This window comes from Pogona vitticeps, chromosome 5 (genome assembly GCF_051106095.1).
Source record: "Pogona vitticeps strain Pit_001003342236 chromosome 5, PviZW2.1, whole genome shotgun sequence".
NCBI lineage: Eukaryota > Metazoa > Chordata > Lepidosauria > Squamata > Agamidae > Pogona > Pogona vitticeps.
The window spans coordinates 104837048-104860838 of NC_135787.1; the positions used below are offsets into that span (position 1 = coordinate 104837048).

At 39.5% G+C, this 23791-nt stretch overlaps 1 protein-coding gene across 4 annotated transcripts in view; it reads left to right on the forward strand.

Annotated features, from left to right (window-relative positions):
• The first annotated feature begins 6871 nt into the window (after positions 1–6871).
• The window catches only part of SCUBE1 (signal peptide, CUB domain and EGF like domain containing 1), a 280077-nt gene continuing 263157 nt past the window's right edge, over positions 6872–23791 (forward strand). For all 4 annotated transcript variants that reach the window (XM_073000829.2, XM_078394214.1, XM_073000830.2 and 1 more), the window contains exons 1-2: positions 6872–7579; positions 12708–12830. In XM_073000829.2, coding sequence (XP_072856930.2) covers positions 7189–7579; positions 12708–12830 — 514 coding nt within the window. In that variant the 5' untranslated portion in view covers positions 6872–7188. The remainder of the gene's footprint in view (positions 7580–12707; positions 12831–23791) is intronic.

Genomic DNA, 23791 nt, shown 5'->3' on the forward strand with positions numbered 1-23791 from the left:
GCTAAAATCCTGTTGCTTAGTATAGTAAGTCACAACTAGAATGGTCCCAATGAATCACTGGCTATTTGGTAAGTCAACTTCTCCGTAAGTTCCATTGATTTAAAACATGGTATGGATAGTTCATTGGTATAGGTATCTGACTGTAGAGCCAGAGGTTGCGAGTTTCATTCCCCACTGTGCCTCATTGACAGAGGACGGACCCGATGATCCATAGGATCCTTTCCAGCTCTTTAAAATTTAAGATCAGTTGTTACTTGCTTTGGCAAAGTAAGTCACAACTAGAGTGGGCCCATCATTGACTCAATGAGTCTACTCTAGTCCAACTTAGTATTCTAAGCAAAGGATTTTAGTCAGCAAATACATGTCCTCAGATACTGCTGTGGCAACCAAAGTTTCTGATTATAAAATGTTTGAATATGAACATTATCTGGGGTTATAAAGATAAAAGTTGCATTAGGTGATTTATAAATGTAGGATATTGTGCAATTACTCAGATTCACTGTTATTATTTCTATATCATCCCGTTCTGTGACAACATTAAAAGATATTTAAAGATCAGGCTTGACTAGTATAGCACTTGCATACTGTCTATGAGGTTTCTCAGCTACAGGTCTAGAGCCAAATATTTTAAGGCATTGCTGGTAGCTGTTTCTTTGCATATCTTGAATACAAAGTATATCACAATTACAGTATTATGTGTCTGTAGAGTTGATGCAGTAGTTCTTCTTTAGGTGAAGACCTGTAAAGACATATTTTTCCTACGAAAATCAGAATTTAATGTGCCCTTGAAATGTTCTGTTTCAAATTATCAAAGGAAGCTGTCATTTCAATCAGTGGCACACATTTCTTTTCTTTTTGTAAAAACAATCCCTTCAGCCAACCCATATGCAATTCTACAGGAAAGTGCTTAGAGTTCTCCTACACCCTAAAATTATCCTAAGATTATTCTTGGGGAACAGTCTCTCTATAGCAAAAAAGGCTAAGTCAAGAACTTTGGTCCAGCCCTAAAACCAAAATATAAAGATTTATTTTGTAGGCTCTACATGAGAGCTAGGTCTCTGAGTGTCAAAAACAGATGGAAGGTTTTACTTTAACTGTAACTGTAGGGGAAATCAAGCAGGATTATAATCACATTCCCGGACAGTATATAGAGACTGGACATGCTACTATATGTTTCATCATCTTAACAACGCACACCTTATCCTGATATAAAATCTGTGTATTTCCATGAGGATATCATAGTTTTCCATGGTGCAAAAACCTCAGCAAAACCTCTAGTTAGAAAGGATCCTTTCTTGGCCTTTTTTGAAACATTTCTTTCTCAATCTCAGGAAGTTGCAGGATATCTGTGGATGTGTTTTATTTTGTGACCCATTTAGGCCATTAATTGCAAGTCCCTTAATTCTATTATGATCAGTGTTTGCATTTGCATTTCCATTGTTGTTTGTAGTTCAAAGGAAAACAAGGAAGAACTACTAATCAGTTTGGAATAAACTGTGAGAAAATACAATAATCTATAGGCCCCTCATAGCTCTGCAGTTCTAAAATTATTAAGATTAAGCTTATTAAACATGCTGAAAAGGAAACGTCCTATCATGACATTCAGTAGACTACAAGTTACAGAGCATTGTCTGAGTTCCCTCAGTGTTTTCAAAGCGTGCATGGACAACAGTCCACCTAATTTCCCACCAGCACTGAGGAAATTCCACCCCATGCATGCAAGTTCTGGCTGTGAACCAAATGAGCACCAACGTTAACTGTGGGTGCAGTGCACAGCACCAATAAAGTGCTGTGCAGCCACTCACCTGTGCAGCTTAGTGAGTATGTTGAGCACAGAATGTTAAACTTTCTGCAAGAATGGATGTCACTCTCTTATATGGTGATGTCAAAAGGTTCTCGAGAAGTCTTAGGCAGTCCTGAATGTGATGCAGAAATTGAAACAGAAGACTCTTTATTCATTTATAACAGAGGAGTATCAATGACAACTTCTGTAGGATAAACTTGATCCCAATCACATAACTGTTTTCCAAACTTAGTCACACTGTTATAACTAACATCTTTTCTTAATACTGGGGAGCTGGGCCAAAGCGTTCCTTGTCTGTTGGCTTCCTCAGTGGGGTGCTCCTCACCATGCGAATGGTACCACAGCATGGGTGGTGAGCCCAATCCCCCTCCGGAGGTGGTTTGTTGTAGGTGGGATCTGGGCACATCACCCTCTTCAAGTGACCCTGTCCCCTCGGGAAAACCACTACTGTCCATTCCAAGGTCTCTTTGATGGTCACTCCCTCTTTATCTGGTATTGGGTCCGGCAACAAACCTCCCACCTTCAAATCTGGAAAGTCTTTCAACAACTCACTCACATGATCACGTTTCTGTTCCTCTCTCTCTTGCTTGTCGAAATCCAAAAATCCCGCACGCCTGTTCCAATTTTTATATCCTTCTCCTACACATCAATTATTTGCTCCTCCTCCTTTCCCTTTCCTTCTTCTGTCAGACAAACCTCTATTTTAACTCTTTCTTCACCATCCCTCAACTTTAACACATCCCTCTCTCTTTCCTTGACCACCACGTCTTTGCTGTCTAGAGGAGACGGCACACTCTCATCCACCTTGCCTTCACAGGTGCTAACTCAGAAACGTTGTTGAACTGGGAGCTAAATCCTCTTCCAGTGACCTCAGTCATTGCGGGTCAAAGATGTTTCCATTAGTATAGCCTGCCTTTTAATTTGGATAGGTGCATTCTGTTCCTGGTTCTCGATAATGTGATGGAATGTCAGGCAGTTACTGTTTAGAACATATATATGACATTCATTGTGAATTTGACTCATAAACTGCAATATTTGTTTCTTATTACAGTTGGGCTGTAGCTCAGTGATAGAGTATGTACTTTGCACAGACAGGGTCCCAAATTCCAAATCTGTCATCCCTAGGTAAATATTTAGGTATAAAGTGATGAGACTGAGACTGATGATGGAAAACCAGAAAAGTCACTGCCAGTTAATACAGGGTTAGATCTAACAATGGTCTATCTCTGTATGTGTCACTTTCATATATCTAATTCTACAATCTTGATTAATCATATGATTAGATCTTATATAGATTATGGTGAATATCAGATGGTGATCTGATACAGATGTATGTTGTAATATTTTGCTACTGCGTTATCCTCTTCTTATTAATCTAAAGCTCTATTTCTTCGATCATGTTGGAGACATTGCCTAAGTTGCACTTAGACTAGCCCAGCACTTCAAGAAGATGCTTCCAAGCTCTTTGACAAGACTGTCTCCTGCATATGTTGTAATAAACAAGGGGAAGAGTGGAAGAGGACAAGGTGTTCAGAGCAGCAGAGGGCAAACTGAACCAAAAAAAAATTAAAACAACAAACAAACCCCAAAATAAAATAAGACAAGACATCAGGGTACAACAAAGCATGGGAAAGGATGCTCTTCAGAGGACTTAATTTCAAGTCATAATTTCTGCTCTGGGAATGTTGTCTGCTCTTCCATCACTACTATTGCAGAGACTCCACACACCTAAAAACAAATGTGCCATTCCCCAAAATGGTTTTGGGGCATTTATACAGAAGGCTGTCCTACATGGCAAACAGTCTGTAAACTTCAAAAATTTAGTGATCAGATTTGCCAAGTGGTTTTGAACATGAAACTCCAATCCTATGTCCACTTTTTAGGTCCTTATCTGTTTCTGGGCTCAATTCAAAGTGGCAACTCTGACTTTTAAAGAGAGGTTCCCTTAGAGTTCCTTACTATCATATAGACCTGAGGAGCAACTAGATGGGTATTTGTTCCCCTGTTTGTGCCATGTCACTCACTGTTCCTTTTGATGTTTATTTTGTTGAGTACACAATGTTAGCACTAATTCAGGTGAAGCTGATCATTTAGTATGTGGTATATTTTGTTTGGCCAGCAGGTTTTGCGTTCTAAAATATTGTTTCCACTTGCAAAATGTTGTTTGGTCTTTGGCTTGTGTGACCACAGATATCAGCCCAGTCTAGGGCCTTTGTGGGCACATCCACAATGATATCTCTGATGAAACACAGAGTGGCGCATGGTGTGCAAGTGAAACTTTTGAGTGCCTTCTGTTTTCACTTGTAAGGACTACAACCTCAAAGCAATGTGTATGTTATATTTTTAAAGATCCCCCCCCATTCAAATGTTTAACAAGTCTTGTTAGTTCACCACTGTTTTACTTGCGAGGTGCTTAAAAAAAGATATTTGCATTTCAGCAAAAGAGGGTGATGATAGTGGCAGAAAAAGATGATGAAGAAGTGGGGTTATGTGATGTGTAGACACTTGAAATTCACCTCCAAGATCATTAAATATTTCTGTGAGAACAATTTAAATGGGTGCAGTGGAGAGACATTCACATCAGCCCAGGAAAAACTCTGTGTGGGCACCCCTGTATTCAGGCTGTAACCGCAGTATTGGAGGTCTTGCTCTCAGTGCCACTACAGGGTGTGGACTAACAGAACAGAAGGGGCAGAGCCTTTGCATTGCTCTTTGTACTGAAACATGCTTGCTACTAGAGGTGTGGTGAGTTAGAGACTTATACTGCCTTTGTTTTTGTTTTAACACTATCAATTGTCTAAATTTAATTTTAATGCAATTTAATTATGTTACATAGATTATGTGGGTTGTTAAATAACGGATACAAATCACTTCCATAGTGCTAAGATTTGTTAATAATTGTGAAATTCTTATATGGCTGGTAATTTAAAAAAAAGTCTGGCAGCAAATATGCTAAAAGGCTATAGATGTTAATAGGAGAAACTTATCCGGAACATGTGCTCCACTGTAGCTAATTTCTATGTATATTATTTTAAAGCATAAAATTGGTGCTCAGCATGCGCTAAATGTCACTAGATGGAGCTCTAAGGTACCAGGTAACTGTCCCTGGGGACATACACAGATGCTGTGCCGGACATTTACAAAGAGAGATCTCAGTAATAACCTCACAGTTTTTCTTTTTTGCAAAGAAGAAACCTGTAAGAAATAATACAAATACAAATTTAAAGGAGAAATATAGGTATTTGATAAAAGAGTCTCAGTGTTAATAGTAAATATATATAAATTAAGATATGTCGACAAAGTATAACATAAATCAATACAAGAGGTGGAAAATAAAAATTCCTTGATTAAATTTTTTTTAAATTAGCCAACAAATTAGCTGGAGGATAGATTTCTGATTATTTTTGCTCAGATTAAAACTGAATGATAACTTTAAAAATACTGAAATATTTTTATTCTGATACATCTCACCGTTGTGCTAATGCATTACACATCATTTGCTGGAGCGAGCTTTAATTATATTATCTACAGTTAGTATACAGTATATGTGTGTGTGTGTGATAATGAATTGCATCCATGCATGCAGTGTCTTCTAATGGTTTCAGGTTTCAAACAGCCACATATTAGAATCAGAATATGAAGTATTTTGAGTAAAGGAACCAACATAAAAAGCAGATTGAAAAATATTCTGTAGTCATTAGTTTAATTGTAATATTTTAAAATGGAAGGTTATGTACATGAAAGTTTCACATGTTTTTTTGGTTTTTTTTACTCAGACAAAGACTGCTTATACAAAAAAGTTCACTTCTGAAAGTTTTTTTCTGAAAGTAACAAGATTGTTATTTTATTTGTAAGAAACTGTGAAGAGATTAGCCTGGATCTAGAAAATGGAAGGTATTATCTACAAGTGTTTATACTTTAATATTACTAATTCCTACATTTGAAGAGAAGTGTTCATTTGAATATTTTTCTTGTTTTTGAAACAGAACTATTTTTTTATTAATCCGCAGTAAAGGAATCTTGGCAATTTGATATTTCCTTGTTAAAATCAACAAGAACATTGTCACTTGACATTGTAGGAAATTAAAGTACCCAATATTGGAGGTGGGGGTGGCCCTTTAAGCTCTGTTCAAACGTTATGGAAATCTAGTGGCTGGTATTAATGGTAATGACTTGAAGCAAGTGGAAAAGGCAGCACTAAGGGTTAGATGAGCCTGAAGGGAGGGGGGGGGGGAAGACGCATACAAAAAAGTTTTCTTTTAGTCTGTACCCTGGAAGGAGGGGGGTCCCTCTTACTGGTTGTCAAGGAGATCTGCTGTTGGGTTTGCTGGACTGTGGGGCTTCAAAGCCTCCTGCCTTGAGCTTGAGAGGAGCCATTTCTTTGCAAATCAGGCAGTCACTGAAACCCTTGAGGGGGAGAACAGAGGCTGAGGAGTTTGGAAAATGTTGAAGGCTGCAAGCCTGAACACAGTGGTTAGGAAGTGAGTCCCAATGAACGCAGTAAACATGTGTAGAAAGATATCGGCTATACGTACTTGGTGTGGGAGGGAATGACGGGAGGTGGCTGCAAATGTGGACAAGTCCTTCGCTAGTGGTGGCAATCGGTCTCTGGCAAGACAAATGAACGAGAGTGGTTTTTGGGGTTTTGTTTCCGTAATTCGGAATGATCTTCTAAATAGAATAAGGTCAGGGCTGCAAGGAAGCCAGAGCACCCCAGCAGTTGCTTCTCCACCAGGTTATGGATGAAATAAAACCTGAATCAGAAAAAAAGGCCCACGTCATTCTCTAAATTCTCATGATAAAAACACAGTGCCTTTACAGAATGCGTCCCAGTTATATAAAGAATACTGGCGTAACCCCCCCCCCCCCCACACACACACAAACACATCTTCAGTGATTTTAGCAGCAGCCTGAGACTCAAGAAATGTAGCAGGTGAAGTTATCGCCACGCCAAGAAAGCTTCCCCTGCTGCTTGCAGACTGCGATGAAACGCCTAGGAACAAGACGGGTGAAAAAAAAAAACCCAGCGATCCGCGGGCAGTCTATTATTGCCCGTAACGTTATCTCAACGCACTCCATAACGTCCCTGTAGGGGAATCTGCCCTAATGATCCTCACATTGCAGATCCCAGAGAATACTTAGAGGAGTATTGGCTCGCTCCAAAGTCAACTAGGGAGTTTTCTGTGTCTCAGGTAAAACCGAAGCAGGGCTTTCTTGCTCCAGTATGGTTCGTACTTTAGCTGCTACATCCCTCTTTTCAGTAAGTGGATTGCCCTTTAAAATTAAAAAAAGAGAGAAATGTTTATTACTAATATTGAAATACTTTCTCTGTAGGCGTCCTGCCCTCTTGGGTGTGAGGAGGAGAGGATAAACGTTGCAAGCCTATGGCTCTTCTACCCACTTTGTTCAAAGCGCCTCTCCGCCGCCGCCTTCCTCGAAGGAGCAGCCGCGAGGAATTCCACATCCTAAGCGGCCGGCCCCTCCCCCTTTTGCTCGCTCGCTCTTTCTCCCTCTTCCGAGCCCGGACGAGCGATTGGCATTCCTCCCCGTCTGTCCCGCCCACCCTGCTGGTCCCTCTGCGAATCAGCGGGATGCTGTCAGCGCGTCAGTTTCTGTGGCTGCCCTCTGCCAGCCCTAAGCGCGTCTTCTTATCAAAGAAACACACCAACTTGCGTGGAATCCTTATCATGGGGATTGTTTGTTTTGCATGGCACTTCTGTGTGGCTCTCGCTTTCTTCAGCCCCGGCAGATTTGCAGGAGGCAGTGGGGTCCCAGGTAAGATAAGGCAGAGATTTCTTTCTTTTTTTTTTTCCTCCCTTTCCCCACTACTTCTTCTCCTCTCCTTCTGCACACTAATCCTTCTTGTAACCAGATTGTGAAAAGACATATTCTCTGATGACCGGACAAACTCTCTCCCTACGGAAAGGTACCAAGGAAAAAGGAAGGAGAGTGTCTTTTTCTCTTTTCATTTATTTATTTCTTTTTTCTTTCTTTTTTGTCAGGCCTCTTGAAAAGTCGCATTTGAAATTTTTGGTGTAGGACTATATGGCTTTGTCTAATGCCCCTCAGCCTTCTGAAGCAAAAATGCCTTTAAAGTTATTTTTAGTGAGTACTTCTTTTCAAGGAGTAAGATGCAATGTGACCATTTAGAGGTGTACAGGTCAACCTGTCTAGACAGAAAAGTATATCAGTTACCATACAGTTGTCCAAAATGTTAATTATAGGACTTATTAACTTGTTTTCTCTCTTCTTTCCCAACCAGCCTTCTGTTCCAACCAGATTCTCAGAGTGATCTCATATGCTTAAGTTAGTCTCTGTTTAAAGTTGCCTTGTACCTGTTTGAGGTTTTGTATGTGAGAGGGTAAAGTTTTTAAAAAATGACAAATTTGCTGAGCCCTGTGAGAAGTAAAGCTGTACAGTGTATCTGTCACCATATACAAACGTTAGGGTATTTTGCTAGCTCTGTCCATATTATTTCAGACTAGGCTGTTTATATAGATTTAGACACTGTTGGGGTATAAAGTGACTTATCTATATGGCCTACTATCAATATCCCATTTGATGCTGCTTGAATAGTAATTTTCAAACTGAAATTATATGCATTTTTAGCATGTTGCAAGCAATAACAGAATTGAAAGGTGCCCCACCCATATGGAGGTTGCCCAGTGTTTCTCTGTGTGATCCTTTCCTTTGGTGTTGCCTCTTTTCAGTCAACCCTTGCAAGGGCAGGTAATTCTGTCCTTTCTTTGCACTTCTGTAGATCCAGAGATGCAGCAGAATTACTTGACTTGCAGAGGTGGCACATCCAGAAAAGAGACTTGTCATTGATTGAGTTCCTCTCTAATTCTTCTCTTACACACTCTGCAGAAGTAAACCTTTTGAGGGAGTGCAAGAATAAAGTACGTGTTCAAGTTTGCTTAAGCAAAAGAAAAAAAAAAGAACCACAGCTATCAGAAGCCTGGGAAAAACTAACACAGATCTAGAAATCTAGTAATACTTCTCTCTTTACCTATAAGCAGATGCTGCTCCAAGAAATGGCAAGAGGTCAGGGATTAAAAATATAATGTCTAAGCAGCCTAGCAGGAGCCCTGCAATAGAGGAAGTTTTCACCATTGGATTTGCCCTTTCCATTTGACTCATTGGCATTCACACGCCTGACTCTCAGACATCCTCGGGTTGCTGTGAAATGTCCCCTTTGGGCTCAATGCGGTTTGAGTTTTTTGACGGCATTAGAAAGGAGCCCAGCTGTCACTTCTGCTGAGCTTGATGGGAGAGCTGGTTGCCCCTTTTAATGAGTCAAAAGTATGAACTTAGGCATTTGAAACAAAAGCACTGCCTCCCACTTTATCCCCTGCCTGATTGAATATATAGTGGCATGTGTATGTGATCTGAACTGCACTCTCAAAACCCCTAAGCAAATTTGCCATCTCTCCCCCCCCCCCATTTTTAAATTGCAGCTCATTCTGAACTGGCTGTGCAGCTAAAATAAATCAGAAGAAAGAAACTAATTAAAGGCATTCTTCTTCCCCAATCCCTTTTTCAATGGTGGAAAAGAAGGCAACTTCTTTACCGCTCTCATTTCTGAAAAGTTTCTTCAAGGTTGTTTGTGTTCATTAATAGCTTTAGTTTTAAGATTCTTAGAGGAACACATCTAAAATAACACCCACCCACCCCTTTATATTCTGTTCCTTTGCAAAGTTCTCTGCTGTGTGCTTGGCCACAATATCTGATTATTCCTGCCTCCTCCTAGCAGCCGTCTCATCTCCCCTTCTTGGTGACTTTGAAGAATCCTTGTTTTATCACTGGAGATGGCTGAGTGAGCATTTCTGAAACAATTAGCGTTAGAATTTCGGGCTAACAATCAAAGTGTTTTTCACTTTGGTGCACCTTTTCTTAAGATCTGTTAATCTAATTGGCATGAAACAAACTGCACATGGACAGCAGGGGAGCCTTTCGATTCTTTCCGATCTTTCCTTTCCCACTCAATCCATCTGTGTTATAAATTTTAATCTTTGTCTTCATTAGATCCTATTTTTAAGAAGTTGATTGTTAGCTGTATTATTATTCATGGTGATAGATCCGCATCCAATAAGCTAAAGAGCCCCAGATGGACCTCTGGCATTAAATTATGAAGAAATCCATTTAAAGCCTATTCTTGCTATAAGGAAAATTTGCCTGATTGACATTTAGGCAATAATCAATAGCCTTGGGCATTTTCTTCCTTGTGCACTGAGGCCTGGTGCTCACAGTCCTATGTTCTTCCTAGGGTCAGCTGATTCCCACTCCTGTAGTGCAATGACTCTTATTTTTCTTGACAATCACTTTCTCTTCAAATAAATGCTATGAAACAATGTGGAAGGAGAACTGATGAATTTCCTCTTAGTCTTCCTCTACATCATTTGTTGTGTTCAGCTATTTCCTTCACTAGTTTTCCCAATTGTGTTGGTACAGCACTTTGGATTTCCCCTCCCTTCTTCTCCACCCCATGAAATATGTATAAGAGTGCTTGCCTTCTTAACTATTTGACACTATGTGTCTGCTTTAGGCACTTAATGGTAAAAACCTTTGGAAGGGATGCTCATTTGAAATAATTTGCTAATCAAAATATGCCTCTTGCACCTGTCACTTTAAATCTTTACTCCCTATCCTTTTCCCTCTTTCATCTGAAAAGTCATTGTATCTTTTTTACCTTCACAGTTACCAAGGAATTCAATGTGGTTACATTTTCAGATGTTTCAGTTCATGAATAAATGCCCTGTAGTAGGTTCCAAATGCCTATGCAATAGTTTGGCCACAGTATTCACCTGTTAGGAAAGCCAATGGTTTCTTTATACTGTGATTTGTTTATTTGCATCCAATCTCTTCTTTTTTGGAGGTGTATCTGTATTTATCCCTTTTAATCCATAATATCTCTATAAAGTAGATTGGACTGAAATATGTGGCTGGTCGATGTGGGGATTTGAACCCTAATTTTCCTAATCTACATGCAAGACAGTGCCTGTTATGCTACACATAGTCAACCCAACCAATGTTTATGACTGATAAATCTAGAAGAGCTGTACTGCTTTAAACTCATAAATGATTGTGAATATAACTGTTTCACCAACTACTTCTTAACTATTTCTTAAAAATAAAATGTATTCCCTCTTTTTAATCTAGGAGATCCAGAAGATAGATCCCAATATCAAAAAAAGGGGGGGGAAATTAAAATTATATCAACAGTATATAGTAATGTGTGCTGAAATATCAGTGAAGGAACCAAGGAGGGCATTCTTAAAGAAGGCAGCCGCCACTAAAAATGTAATATTCATCATGACCACCTGACTAGTTTCTGATTTATTTTTGTCTGCATCCCTGTATAACCTGTCACTATGCAAGTAGCTCACTGAATATATACTTGATCCTTCTCTCTTTTACCATGGGGAAAGTTGGTCTTTTGTAACATTTTGTCCATTTTTACACTTTTGAAAACATTAAGAATCTGGACAAACTAAGCATAGATGAAGTAAATTTGGATGGAAGCTTTTCATATGGTTACAGCTGAAGTACGGTAGGCTTAATACAGAATACAGTAGTGCTCCAGAGAAAATGTATCTGCTATAGGATGTATCTCTACTGCAAAATGCCTCTTTATATAACAATAAACATAACACCATACAGAGGAAAATAAACAAAAATTAAATTTCTGCAAGCATGATTATTACAAACTTGGGGATACTGTGTGGGAAGATTCTGCTTTAACCCTGGAAGCAGGGATTTATTTTTTAATTTAATGTTGGAGTGCTTTCAAATAATCTTGTTCTTTGGTGATCAGAGTATATTGCAGGCAATTGGCATACTGACTGAGTGTGTTGATCTGCCCATCTACCAGATTTCCACTGGAATGCTCACCATGCTGATCGGTGCAAGTCAACATGCACTGTCAGTAGTAAGACTAGGGGAAAAGCCTGCATTCTAAATCCAACAGAGAAAACAACCTTCACTCACATGCCTCCATGATAAAGAGCATCTCTGTTATTATTTACGTCTGGTGTTATTTCATAGCCTGATGATCCTATAACTAGGGAAAGTTATCTCTGAAGTGGATGCTCTTTTAAAAGTACATGTCACATGCCCTCTTGTATTTGAAAATGCATGATCCTTTTGACTGCATGAACATGTAGTTTCCAACACTTTTATCAATATACCCAAGCTGTCATAGGGACATTTTCAGATTGCCACATGCATCTCTCTCAAAGGGACACCACAATGAAAAGATGCAGATGGGACATGCAAGTGATTTGACCTTGGCTGTGTATAACTGATTTGCCAAAGGTATTGAAACATCCAGGTTCAGTTTTGTCTAATGAATATGGACAATATCCTTTTGGTGAAAAGCATGCATCTAAGGTGGACGTCCCCAGCTTTGTGCCTTCCAAATGTTTTGAACTATAGCTTATATGCTTCTTCACCATAGAACATGTTATTTGGGATTGATAGGAATTGCTGCTCAAAACATCTGGAGGGCACTAGTTGATGAGAAAGGCTGTTTTGTGGTATAAACTTAACCAGCAGTTTACCCTTGGTCTAGGTCAAGTAGCAGTTAGGTGCATGTTAAGATGCTGAATGAAGGTATGTTTTCAATGGGCATCAGAAGATACCACCCTACTTTGGGGAGGCCTAGGCTACCTTTCTTTTACCGCTATTACATGCATGGAGGTCTGATCTTACAAACAGATCTTCCTCACTGAAAGCATTTGTATCTGTGTAGGGGATATATATTGCAACTGTGACATTGTTGTGTGTTTTTTTCTTTAGTATCCCTACAACAAACTCAGTTAAACATATTATCTAGGTAGGAACTTGCAAAGGTTTTCATGTGGTCTCTTGTTACTTTCCCTCTTTTTAATACTCTATGGCACAGATGCTGATGAATGTACAGAAGGGACAGATGACTGCCATATTGACGCAATTTGTCAAAATACTCCTAAATCGTACAAATGCATTTGCAAGCCAGGTTATAAAGGAGAAGGAAAACAATGTGAAGGTAAGGTTAGCTGCTCTCTTATTTCTGTCAAATCATCCCCTCTTTATTTACTCTGCAAGTGCTTCTGTAAATAATGGAATTCCTGAAACAATTAATGCAGATTTACAGCTGCTTATCCTCCAATCTTGGTATTTATTGGAAAGAAGCTCCTGCTGTTTCTGTTAATTGTTCTGTGTCTAAGCAGGGTGTACTACATTCTGTGAACTACTTCTGGAAATGAGTGGCTTTAGTTTTAAAACCTTATGTGCCTGTTTGGTAGCATGAGAATTTTGTATGTATTCTATTCTGTTCCATTCTGTGGCTATGTCTTTACCATATGCTTGGTTTATCTTGCACGGGAGAGATGCTCAGAAACAGTGACTAATTATCAGTCTACGTGGAGGTAGTGGTGTACATTGTTTCTATGTTTGTTGGAGCTAATTCTGGGTCCAGATACTCAGGGTGGGCTGCACAGTGAAATAAATGAATGCTTTGGATTTGGCTGGATAGCGGGGGTTCCATGAAAGCCTCTTGTGCACTAAAATTGAGGCAAGCAATAGCCCTATTCAGACACCACTATACCTGGTGCTGTGAACATGCTAGAGGGAGCATCCTAAAGCCACCCCATTCATCATCACATTTTTCATGCTTTCTGTGCCAACTGTAGACATGGAAGCTTTGTATTCATATCTCTGGGGATACAAATATGAAGCATGGCACCACACGTCCATTTTCTCCCCCCAGAACTAGCCCAGTTCACTCACTGGGCTTCGTGTGATGCACACACCCATTGCCAGTAACGTCATGCCTTTCACAGAAGTAGCATTTCCCCGCCTCCCTGTGCTGCTGATTACTCTGGTGTGGAGGTGGGATGACAAGTCTCCCTGCTCAGCTGCTAAGTGGTTAGCACTGCAGGGAGGTGGGGAAGTGCCGGCCAGGCTATTTCCACAATTGGCATGATGTTACAGATGGATGTGTGCACCATACGAAACCCAAGTGCCAAGTCTGAAGATGAGAGGTTATTCTTGAACATAGGTTCTCCATGTGAACAAAGCCTTTGGAAGTTTGGTTTCTTGCATTCGGTAGAGCCTATACGTGAGCAGGAACCTGTCATCTTCAGATTCGGCACTGAACCCAGGAGAAACACTGAGATTGGCAGGGACTATGTCCTCCTTCTGTAAGCATTTTCATTAGCTGAACAGGGCAAATGTGAGGATGAGCATAAAATTCTGTTTATAAAGATGCTAAATTTATTTGCTCTTAAAAACCAAAATATTCTATCCTTTATGATTGTGCAAATGTGCTTGAAAGTGTGTGAGCTGAAAATCTCAGAAGCCAGAGAAGTAGCTGAACAAGATTCCCATTCCCGAAGACTGATGCATTCAGTGCCATCCTTTGCTCCTTGCTTCTTCCCTTGACTAGCACAACTGGAGTAAATACTGTAAAGCAGTTTAAGTAATTCAAACTTGCATAACCTCTACCCGCTGTAATTTCAAACACCATCAGGGCTGCTGCCAGTTTTCTGGCATTACTGTTTATATTACTGTTGCACACCCCCGGTGTCCCTTAGTTTGTTTCCCTCAAACCCAGCTCCACCTTTGGACACGACTTGCTTATTTCTCTTTTCACCAACTGCCACCAGTGGATCTTTATGCACACTTTACCAATAATGTTGCATAGACACGTGTTGTCAAATGTAACTGATTATTTATTATTTGATTGTTGAATCACACAAGTAGGTTCATAGATGTTTGTTATGTTCCACTCATTAAACTTGGATATTAAACACATTTCTTTATTTGTATTACTTCACATCAATCACTGGAATAAGATTTGATGACTATCTATTTTATTATACTTCTATCCTTTAACTATTTTTTAACACATCAACCAACTACACCAACTTTCCAATCTCTCTCATAAACCTTCAAAACCTCCTCTCTCCTCTCTCAGCCTCCAACTCTCTCTCTGACTCTGCCCTCCTGTCCTCTCATAGGCTCCAGCTCTAGAGCTCCACATGATGGACAGGTGGGACATGGGCCTTTTGCCACAATTATGCTTGGTATTTTACTTATTTTGCTGGTTTTATATAAACTGCCCAGAATAGTGCAGTATATAATGGGGCAGTATATATAAGTACTAGAAATGAATAAAAAATAAAATAAAATATCAAGTGTATGATCACAGGGTTTAACTTTTTCCTGGGGTAAAACTTTGATTTTTTTTTCTAAAATGCACACCACTCGCTGTTTTATTGACTTAATATGACAGAATCAAAGTTACAACTTTAAAAATAAATTTGGCAAAGCAGACTGCACAAGTTCATCCACTATAGATTAAAACACACAGTGGCTGAAATCCTGTTGCACACTTGTGCAAGTGGTGTAACTTTTGGAAGAAATTATGTTAAGATAGCGCTATAGACCTTATCTGCTGCATGACAATATGCAAAAGATAATGTCTATGGATACTTGTTAATGTAGTGTAGTTTTTTTTCCCAAATGGTACATTTTAACTGCACCATAGGAAATCAGTATTACATATCTCAAATTCTAACCTTCTGACAAGGACAGAGTCACTGTCCTAAAATGCATTATGCTAAAATGGAAATTTGCATCAGAAGATTATTCAGCTAAAATTTATTTCATGAAGAAATCAGTTTACAGTGGTGCCTCAACTTACGAACTTAATTGGATCCGGAACTCTGGTTGTAATTCATAATGACCATAAGTTGAAGCACCATTTCCCATAGGAATGCATTGAAAATGCAATTAATCCATTCCGGACCAAGATAAAAATCACCAAAACAACAACAACACTGCAAGACCCATTGGAAGTGTGATTAATCCAATTGGGCTGAAGGAAAAAAGAAAAAAGAAAAGCAAACATACTGTGCAACACCCTTCAAAAATGCAAAAAAAGCAAAGCAAAAAACAAACAGACACTGCAAGACCCGTCGGAAATGCAAAAAAAAAAAAAAAAAAGAAAGAAAGAAAGAAAAGAAAAGAAAAAGAAAAAAGAAAAAAGAAAACAAACCGTACAAGACCCTTCGGAAATGGGGAAAAAAAGCAAAACAAAAAGCAAACAGACTCTGCAAGGCCATTCAGAAATGCAAAAAAAGAAAAAAGAAAAAAAAACCCAAACCCCAAAAAACCAAAAAGGAAACAAACAAAAAACAAGAAAACACAAAAAAGCAAAGAAACCCTGCAAGACGCATCAGAAATGGGGAAAAAAGAAAACAAAAAAGCAAACAAACCATGCAAGACCCATCAGAATGCAAAAAAACCAAAAAAACAAAGACTGCAAGACCCATCACAGTACAAAAACGTAACTCCTCCCAGTCAAAAACCACGCTGCAAAACCCACACAGACCAGTTTTTAAAAAGCAGAAAGCAGCACCTTACCTTACCAGGCAGTCCAAAGCTTCCTCCGATCGCTCCCTAGCTTAACTGCTGGGGCAAATGAGCTACAAAGAAGCAGCCTCTTCGCCACCAATGGTTAGTAATTTGAATTCTCTGCCTTTTTTCCTGCCTTTTTTTAATCATAACTTGAAGCTCTGAAGCAAAATTTTGCAGCCAGATGTGGTTGTAACTCGAAATGGTTGTATGTTGGGATGTTTGTAAGTCGAGGTACCACTGTATGTCACTTTTATGCATTCAATCTGTTTTCTCCACTTTGTTTCTAAGGGGATGCAAAGCATTCTCATAACTTCTCTTTGGCTCTGCATATAATAGTTTGCAAAACTGAAGTAATAAGATAGGCGTCTACAGGGACACCTTTCACACAGTGTTCTAGGTGGAACAAAGTGCAGTCCTCCAGATGTTGCTGGACTGCAGTTTCCATCAGTCTTAGCCAGTGTAGCCCATGGTGAAGAATCCTAAGTGTTACACTTCAGCAGTATTTGGAGAGCTTCATTTTGGCCACCTTCACTCTAGTGCATCACTATGTTACTTTGAGATAATTCAATGGTGCCTCGACTTATGAACTTAATTGGTTCTGGAACTCCAGTCATAACTTGAAATGGTCATTAAGTCAAAGCACCATTTCCCATAGGAATGCATTGAAATGCAATTAATCCATTCCGGTGGAAGAAAAAATCACAAAAACCACAAAACACTGCAAGACCCATCAAAAATGTGATTAATACATTCTTGCCGGGGGGGGGGGGGGAGAGAAAAGCAAACATACTGTGCAAGACCCTTTGGAAATGCAAAGAAAGCAAAGCAGAAAGCAAGCAAATCGTGCAAGACCCTTCGGAAATGCAAAAACAGCAAAGCAGAAAGCAAACAAACCGTGCAAGACCCTTTGGAAATGCAAAAAAAAAAAAAAAAAAAACCCAACCCCAAAGCAGAAAGCAAACAAACCATGCAGGACCCATTGGAAATACTAAAAAAACAAAGCAGAAAGCAAACAAACTCTGCAAGACCTTTTGGAAATGCAGAAAAAGCAAAGCAAAAAACAAACAAACTCTGCAAGACCCATCAGAAAAGGGGGGAACCCCCAACAAAGCAAACAAACCCCGCAAGACCCATTGTAAATGGGGGGGGGACCCAAAAAGCAAACAAACCATGCAAGATCCATCGGAAATGAGGGGAAAAAATACCAAAAAGCAAAAAAGCTCCGCAAGACCCTTCGGAAGTGGAGAAAAGAAACCCAAAAAGCAAACAAGCCATGCAAGTCCCATCGGAAATTAGGGTAAAAAATGCCAAAAAACAAGCAAACTCTGCAACACCCATCACAGCATAAAAACATAATCCCACCACCCAGCCCAAAACCACACTGCAAAACCCACCCAAAACAGTTTTTAAAAAGCAGAAAGCAGCACTTTACCTTACCAGGCAGTCCTAAGCCTCCTCCGATCGCACTCACTCTAACTGCTGGGACAAAAGAGCTACAAAGAAGAGCCTCTTTGCTTACCAATGGTTAGCAATTTGAATCCCTCACCTTTTCCCCCTGCCTTTTTCTGTTCATAACTGGAAGCTCCGGTTGCAAGTCAAAGCAAAATTTTGTGGCTGGAGCTGGTTGTAACTCGAAATGGTCGTATGTCGGGACATTTGTAAATCAAGGCACCACTGTACCTGCAATCTTTTAGCAATCAGGAATAATGTAAATGGATGCTCTTAAAATAACATTTTTCCAGTTGTGTGTATTTAGAGAAACGTTGCTGAGAATAAAATAGGTACATTATGTTCTCTGTTGACATCATCCTGTCAGCCTTGAAGTCTCTATCCTTCTGTGCCAATAGTAAACCATATATGTATTTGTTTGTAGCACAATTAGAATATAAAATATAACAATTGCAAATTTATCTTAATTTTGCTAGTAGAAGAATCCTTCTGTTAATATCAAACCAGTTATGGTAGAAATGGGCAGTCAAAAAAGCAAAAGGAATTGTTGGACATGTGAAATGACCACACTTGAATTCTATCAAACACTTACAGTAGATCAGTGGTTCTTAACCTTGGGTTAATCAGGTGTTTTTGGACTGCAACTCCCAGAAGCCTTCACTTTCTGGGAGTTGCAGTTCAAAAACACCTGAGTAACCCAAGGTTAAGAACCACTGACTTAGATCATCTATCTCTTCCCTTACTTCAACAGTTCAGCACCAAGGTGGTCGCTTGACTTGGGCCAGGAATGTTAATATATTTTGTAAACAGCATGTACACGGAATTAGGTTTCTCGTGTTTTAAGGCAGACCTTGCAGAATTCAGTTTATTTTAGAATACTGATTTTCATAGATTGGTGTCTAGCCCCTTGCAGTCTTGTTGAATAGCTAAGTTCTTCTTAGGGTTCTCCATGGATCTAGTTGATAAATTCTTTAAAGTCATCTTAATGTTTCTTTTGAACACTATTAGAATTCTATAACTGCTTACAGCCAAAGCTGTACTTCAGATACCTGGTGAAATCCAAAGGTGGTCCAAACAAGATGAGCCCACTGTCTTTCAGTCCAGAGAGAGAGATTATGCAGCTCTAGCAACAGTGGGTTTCAGGGAAATTCACTCCACTCTCAGTAAAAGCTGGTCATTCTGATAATGACGAATTTTATTCACTTCAGAATACTCTTTTTAGGAATATTTTTTTAAAGTGCAAAGAAGTGTTAGTGTGTTTGCAAGCCTATTTATCAAACAGATGTGATCAGAGAGCTGAAATTGATTCTGGGTTCCATTTGAGAGTTCATTTGTATGCAAATTCAGTTTTGTTTGTGCAAAATATGTGACATTTTCCATGTACGAATTAACTTCTGTTCTAAACAGTTTTTCACTGTTGAAGCACACATTTCTTTCACAAACAGATTGTGTTTTTGGGAGGAAAGACGTTCTGTAGCCCTAACTCATTTCTCCTAATTCTTGAGGGCTGGCGATCGATTTAATTCTTGAAAATGAGGCTGAATGTTCTTTTCAAAACCCTTCATAGTATCTGCTTCCAAAATTATGGTTATTCTCAGGAGAAAGGAGGAATTCAAAAGATCTTTTTGCTGTTGAACTGTATAAAATGTTATAAAGAAAAATAAATTCATACAAGTCACTTTTGTATCTTTGCTTAAACTTGGCTTGATGCTGCTGCCCGAGACTCCATGGATTTCAGTGTTTTTTGGCACTGTACTGCGGGCTTCGCCCAATAATTGCAAAAGTTCAGGGAATGTTGCCTCTACTGTCTGTAGAAGCTGACACGTGGGGAAAATTGTTTAAAATTCTATTTGTATTTGCACGTGTACAGTTGCATACAGCAGGTGATTTCCACCCCTGAGCCAAAAGCCTGTGTCTTGTAAAGGTAATCTGAAATGGATTATGATGACAGCCGTCTCAGTGGTAGTGATGACCTAATATGAGCTTTCAAAAGGGCTCTAGGGGCAGTGGTGACCTAAGAATGGTGAACTCTTAACATTGGAGGGGGATGTAGTCATTAGGCCTCTTGAGGTGTCAACAGATGTTGGGAGATGGCACTGGCAGCCATTCCAACTATTCCATCTCAGCCCTCTAGGCATTCCCATACCTCTGATCCATGCTTATTGCTGGCCTGGGCTATCTGTCCCTCCTAAGTTACCTTAATTAAGCACATCAGAGTAAACCATATTAGGAAAGGAGATCTCCACTGAGCAAGCAGGCAGAGCAAGGGAACCATCCCAGGCCACATTGTACAATAGGCCTTACATTTGTACATGTGTTGGTTTGCTTATACAATGTACACTGCTGCTTCTGCTCCTGCTGCATAGCTACACACATTTCAATGATCAGGCCTGGTGAGACAGCAGTGATTAAATGCTGGCAGGCAATGGGATGTGTTTGGTTTGGGGCTGCAGTGTACATGCCACTAAATTATACTGCTGACCTCTGGTATAGTGAAGAATTCTTGTCCTATAGCCGGACCTGTCAACTGTTGGGTGTGAAGTTTTAGTCCAGATGTTTTCACTTGCCTCTGTAAAACATATATTTTATTTAACTTATATTTTTTTGTTTCATTGCTGTTATATATATATATATATATTATTGTTTGCAGTCAGACAGAGAGGCTCTGACTGTCCCGGTTCACCCAGTGGATAACCTTTACTGTACTTCTAAAATATTTCTGAAAGGTTTTCCTGAAAGCATAAAACTCCAACAATATAAATGCCATTATCAGTGTGATGGGTGATCATAATGGCAGCAAAGTGTTTGGAAATCAACCACAGGATCATTATTTATTTGTTTGTTTGTTTAATTGTTTAATTATTTATTTATACTCCATCTTTCTCCTTAAAAGGACCCAAGACAGCTTATGTCATTAAAACAACAATGTTTAAAAGCTAAAACAGAAAGTATACAAATATTAAAAAGTTTAAGAAACAATTAAACAAGTATGTTAAAAACGGTAAGTAAATAGTAAAATACATTTTAAAAAAAACCCCAGAGCACAACAGAGCATTAAAAAAAAAACCTTCTCAGACACCCAGTGATTAAGGAAAAGCCTGCTTGAGGAGAAAGATCTTTGCCTGCTTGTGGAAGCACAACAAAGATGGGGCTAGCCTAGCTTCCTGTGGGTGGGTGTTCCAGAATCTGGGAGCAGCGATCAGCAAGGCCCTCTCCCTTGTCCCCACCAAGCATGCCTGTGAGGGTGGTGGACCATTCCTGATTATCTTAATACCTGGGCAGGCTGAAAGAGGGAAATGCAGTCTTTTGGGTAGCTTTGAGCCAAGCTGTTTAGAATTTTATAGTTAAAACCAGCACTTTGAATTGTACCCTGAAATGGATTGGCAGCCAGTAGAGCTGCTGTTACAAGGGAGTTATATGTTTCCTGTAACCAGCCCCAGTTAGCAATTTGGCTGTGGGATTTTGGACCCTCTGGAGTTTCCAAACACTTTCCAACGTGTTACAGTAATCCAACCGTGATTCAACTAGGGCATGTGTCACCATGGCCAAATAAGGATTCTGAAGAAATGGGCCCAGAATGCAAAGGCATTGTAAGTTACCTTCCGTCTCCAGAATGAATGCTCTCTGCCTGTCTCAGCCAAAACGTAAGGGCAGAATGACGCATGTGTTTAAATGCCCATGGAGAGCTCTGTCTGGTTGTTGGAGAGCTCAAATTGTACAAGAGATAGAAATTTACATGTAGTTGCCAATCTGAACAGGGAACAGCTCTCTAGGCTGCTTGTTAGAACTTCACACTTTCAGAGCATTCCTGTTGAAGTGGAAGCCACAATTGCATGTTGCTTTCTGGTTTTCTCTACATAGAAATTCTTAACTGCAGTTATTATTTGCACCAGTATATATTTTAATCCTCACTGAGGAGGAGGCTGTGGGAAGATCCCTTTGCAGGGGAAGGAACAGGTGTTCTTGACGTTTCAGCTGCTGATGAAGAGCCAACGAGGCCCATTTATCCAGTATCGTCTCTACCTATTTCTTTACTTCCTGAACACTTAATTATTCCTTTTCCAACCAATCTTTAAATGGCCTGTCAGAATCACTAGACTGTAAGTGAAATATTCCTGCCTTTGGCACATCACTGTAGAAATGTGTCATAGACGTGGCCACAGAGGCAAAATGGGTTTATGTATAATGGGACAATGGATTTACACTCTTTGCTTTACTGAAAGGCAGAAATTCTCCAGTAATTTTTCAGAAACAAAAACATTCTGATTCTCCTACCAAAGGTCCTGAGGTTCCAGGGGATCGTTTTTATTGTGGGGAAGGTTTTGTGGGCTGCAAGATGAGTGGGAATCTTTAATTTCTGAAAATCACCACTGTGGCAATTACTAGAAATTAAAGTCTTTCCCATGTTTCATGACAACTTCCCCCACCATTTCCCACAATGAAAGGGATTCCTTGAGAAACTTGGAACCTTTGGAGAGGGATTGGAATTTTTCATCTCGAAAAAACTGCTGTGGTTGATAACATAATCAGTTGTAATGTAGTGTAGCAGAATTTTAGCCAAAATGTTATACTGTATCTCTGTATACAGTATTTGCATTTGGTAAACATAAAGATAAACTAAAACAGAAGCTAACCTAGAAATCCAAGATTTAGTCCAGATAAAGCATTGATTGGCCCCACATTAATTAAAATTTCAGATCATATGTATGTGATTCCTATTTACATATACATTTTAACACTAATATCTTTGCATTTTCAAACCGTTGCTACCAAAGCCACCACAAAGCATTATAAAAGAGGCATGTGGCTTTCATCTGCTTTTAAATGCAATTAGCGTTTCCATAAATGTTTCACCAGTCACAGGCTGAAGCACATTTGAAATGTTTAATACAGCATAATCTCAATCCTTTAAAAAAGATTAAAGATCTGAAGATTGCTTTCCTAGCATCCATTTTTTTAGAGTGATGGAGGGGAAGGAATTTCATATACTCCAAGGGCACTGAAAATGTTTGGTCAAAATGTTTGGCCTCACAAAGCATTTTTGTGGTCAACACAGATTATTTTTGTCTCCGGTCCAGATTTGATAGAGATAAATTTCTGAAAGCACTCTTTCCAATGTTCCTGCGTCTTTGGATTTCTGTGCCTTGGAAGCCGGCTTTTCCCTCTTGCAAACAGAGAGACAAAGAGAGAATATTAACACAGTCTTTGCTTGCCTCTCCCTTTCCCCCCCCCCCTTCCAGGAGTAAATTCTACACTCTGGGAAAACCTATTTAAGGCTGTAGCTACACAAGGCAGTGCCCTCAATGTTGGGCCTTGTAGCTGGGCCAGCCTGCCACATCAAAAGTTTCCCTATGCCTTAAAACTACCCGTATTTTAGATGCTGATTTCTGCTTAATGGTAGACCTGGCTGCAATCCATGCTTATTTAATGCATAACTTGCTTTCTGTCCCAACATACCTTGGCTCACTCAAAATAAGAGGGCTCTGTGAGGAAGTAAAATAAGAGATCACCCTCCAAAAATTCATGTATGGAATGGAATTTGCATGACTAATTTTAAACTTTGACATAAGATGGTATTTAGCATCTGACTGTGAATAGGTGAGAGAAGTAGCACAGACCTGGTTGCTTTGTAAATTTTCAAAGCTACTAAGGATTGTGAAGTGTATGATATATGTCTATGTTTTATATTAATTATAAGTGGAAAACCATCTTATCAGCTGTATTGTGTGCAATTTTCAAGAAACAAGATTACTTGCCTTTCAGTAGTAGCAATTAAGAAATCAGTGTATCAGGGACAGTTCCAGGCAGTCCTGTGTTTTCGTGACCTAGTGTCTACCCCCTCTGTTGATGATAACCTTGAGATATCTCGATTGTGGGCCCAAGAGCTTCATAACTCCTGAACAAGGAACATTTCAGATTTCAGTGAAGAGGAAAGTGAGGCTGTCTTTATGTTTGACAGACGATTGATTCTTTGTAAATTTCTGTGCTTCATTTTTGAATTCAAAGCTGATTTTTTGGGGGGGGGGCAGGGAGGGAACAGTTTTCCTAGTTACATCACTTAATGTTTAACTTTTAAATACCCAAGGAATAAGTCCCCTGCCCTTAAAATTTGCAGACACTGATTCTAGATCTTTC